Source organism: Pteropus alecto, unplaced genomic scaffold, assembly GCF_000325575.1.
Source record: "Pteropus alecto unplaced genomic scaffold, ASM32557v1 scaffold98, whole genome shotgun sequence".
NCBI classification, from domain to species: domain Eukaryota; kingdom Metazoa; phylum Chordata; class Mammalia; order Chiroptera; family Pteropodidae; genus Pteropus; species Pteropus alecto.
This window is the reverse complement of record NW_006443570.1, coordinates 4,340,268-4,343,222: the sequence shown is the minus strand read 5'-3', so window position 1 is coordinate 4,343,222 and position 2,955 is coordinate 4,340,268. Positions and strand designations below refer to the sequence as shown.

Genomic DNA, 2,955 nt, shown 5'->3' with positions numbered 1-2,955 from the left:
AGAGAGAGAGAGAGAGAGAGAGAAAGGCAGAAAGAGGGAGAGCGCAGCGCGGGGGTAAAGTATTTTCGCAATTTCTGCCATAGAGATTTTATTGCCTTCTCTCCTCCAGGCCACAGCCAATCAGCGCGCGTGCCCGGGCACCTGCGTCTCTTGCGTCAGGACAGCCCAGCAGAGCGAATGCAGACGCCTTGCGAGCTGGGAGCGATTTAAAACTCTTTGGATTCCCGGGGCCTGAGTGGGAAGAGCGAGCCGGGTGCCCTCTGCATCCCCCAACCCCAGCACCCCATGAGCCTACGCTGGGCTCTATGGAGCCAGGCAGTTATGCCACCTTGGATGGGGCAAAGGATATCGAAGGCTTGCTGGGAGTGGGAGCGAGTCGGAATCTAGTCGCCCACTCCCCACTGACCAGCCTCCCGGCAGCGGCGCCTACGCTGATGCCGGCTGTCAACTATGCCCCCCTGGATCTGCCAGGCTCTGCGGAACCGCCAAAGCAGTGCCACCCATGCCCTGGAGTGCCCCAGGGAGCGTCCCCAGCTCCGGTGCCTTACGGCTACTTTGGAGGAGGGTACTACTCTTGCAGAGTGTCGCGGAGCTCGCTGAAACCCTGTGCCCAGGCGGCCACCCTGACCGCTTACCCTGCGGAGACTCCCACAGCTGGAGAAGAGTACCCCAGCCGCCCCACAGAGTTTGCTTTCTATCCAGGGTACCCGGGACCTTACCAGCCTATGGCCAGTTACCTGGATGTGTCCGTGGTGCAGACTCTGGGCGCCCCTGGGGAACCTCACCACGAGGCCCTGCTGCCTATGGACAGTTACCAGCCTTGGGCCCTCACCAGTGGCTGGAACAGCCAGATGTGTTGCCAGGGAGAACAGAACCCACCAGGTGCCTTCTGGAAGGCAACATGTACAGGTAACCTTCCTCACTACTCTGGGTCCCCTTGGTGTCAGTCGTGGGGTTGCAGGCCTACTGGCACTTGCCTGGGAGGTGGAGGAGGGAGACTTGGGGCTGGTGAGGGGAACTCGGTGCTCCTCTTTGGCATTAGGACTCTGAAGGAGAGTCCAAACAATTGGAGATCCCGAGTGGAGCTCCCCCCAACCCCACGATCTGTGAGGTGCCAGAGGTGAGTGCTATCTGCAGCCAGAGGGCCACCAGGCCCCTTCACCTCCCGGGGAAGCCTTGTGGCCAGCCTTTCAGTATGTCGCAGTGTTTGGCTCTCTTTGCTGTTGGATGAGGCTCAGTGTGTTCCTACTCAGCAGGTCTCAGTTTAAGTCTACAAAAAGGTTAAATAACTCCATTCTGTAAATGTGGGGGGTGGGGTGGGTGAGATCAGAAAGATTAGATGTTCTGTAAAGAATACAACCTCTCACTTTCTCTTACATGAGTTTTTCAGTTTCCAAAGGAAAATTTAGATTTCCTGCCACCATAATTTAGGTGTGTGCATCCGTGTGTGTGTGTGTGTGTGTGCGTGCGTGTATGTTGGGAGTGGGGGCAAAAATTTGTTCCCTTCTGGTGTGTGTGTGTGTGTGTGTGTGTGTATGTTGGGAGTGGGGGCAAAATTTGTTCCCTTCTCCACAGAATTTGTCCATAGAATCTATAAGAGTGACCAAGAGTCTGAAAATGCACGTGAGTGTGGATGTATGTGACTGTGGGCAAAGGTCTGGCTGTGTGTGATGGGTGTGTTTACAGACTTGCAGGTATGAGGGCAGTGATGGGTGAAGGTGGCCCACAGGAGCCTGGTCTTTTCCAAGGCTGAGTGGTGATCAGAGAACCAGCCAGAAGCTGAGGTGTTCCTGGATGCTTTGGGGAGGGGGCAGGAACACATGTATGCTTGCAGGGTGACCTGGGTGTTTCTACAGGCAACTTAGTTTGTGGGGCCTGGGTCTGTGCATGGGCAGGGGTTTGAGTGTGTCTTCCTCTCTTTCTCTCTCCTGCCCTGCAGACTCAAGTGCTCAGCACCCTCCAGACAGCTGCACCATCCACCGAGGCCGCAAGAAGCGCATTCCCTATAGCAAGGGGCAGTTGCGTGAACTGGAGCGTGAATATTCAGCTAACAAGTTCATCACCAAGGACAAGAGGCGCAAGATCTCAGCGGTCACCAGCCTCTCAGAGCGCCAGATCACCATCTGGTTTCAGAACCGAAGGGTCAAGGAAAAAAAGGTCCTCGCCAAGGTCAAGACCAGCGCTACTCCGTGAGGGAGCTCCCTGGCTGGGGAGGTGGGTGGGGGAAATGGGAGGTATCCCAGGGATACCAGGAGCCTGCCAGGGACAGGCTGGGGCCCAGGACTCTGCTGAGGGGCCTCCAGAGGTGACACTCTTTTTAGGTCATGGCTCCTGTGCTGTTCCTCAGGGATAGCCTGAGTACCCCTTATGTCCCAGAGAGCCAGTGAGGCCCAGAGTTACAGCCCAATCCACCAGAGTGACACCACCCAAAGAACCTGTCCCAGTCATAAATGGCAGTAATCACCATAACCAGTACTAGTTGCCATGATAATTAGTTTCATATTTTCTATCTAGGTCTCCGTAGAGCACTATAGAAACTGCTTTCATGGAATGAGCTGATCATGAATAAAGCTGGGAGGAGACTGGTGGCAGGGAAGCTTCCCCTGGATCCCCTCCTGTTTCCAGAGCTCATCCCTCTCCCAGCACCGGGAGGGGAGAGGAGATAAGGCAGAGTCACCCCTGTGATTACATTGCCCATTTAGCATTTTTCTAAGATGACAGCTGGGCAGGATGGACAACGCTGGAGGGTGCCTCTCCTTCCCTTCCTGCCCACACCGTTGGTTGTACCTACTGGTCTCAGAAGTCCCCACTCCCAACTCTTAGATTTTGTCTCTGTGTGAAAATGAAGCCAGCAGGCTGCCCTCCTAGGTCTGTCCTCCTTCCTTCCAGAGAAATGGAGTTTGAGAAAGTGCCTGGATAATTCTCCCCTTCTCATTTCCTTCCTCAAACTTTCTA

General features: G+C 55.2%; 1 protein-coding gene across 1 annotated transcript; it reads left to right on the top strand.

Annotated features, from left to right (window-relative positions):
* Nucleotides 1–210: 210 nt before the first annotated feature.
* HOXB13 (homeobox B13) lies at nucleotides 211–2,345 on the top strand. The gene is made up of 2 exons (XM_006924763.2): nucleotides 211–909; nucleotides 1,940–2,345. Exons 1-2 carry the CDS (start codon nucleotides 306–308, stop codon nucleotides 2,191–2,193), a joined length of 858 nt encoding a protein of 285 aa, XP_006924825.1. The 5' UTR covers nucleotides 211–305; the 3' UTR covers nucleotides 2,194–2,345.
* The last annotated feature ends 610 nt before the right edge of the window (nucleotides 2,346–2,955 follow it).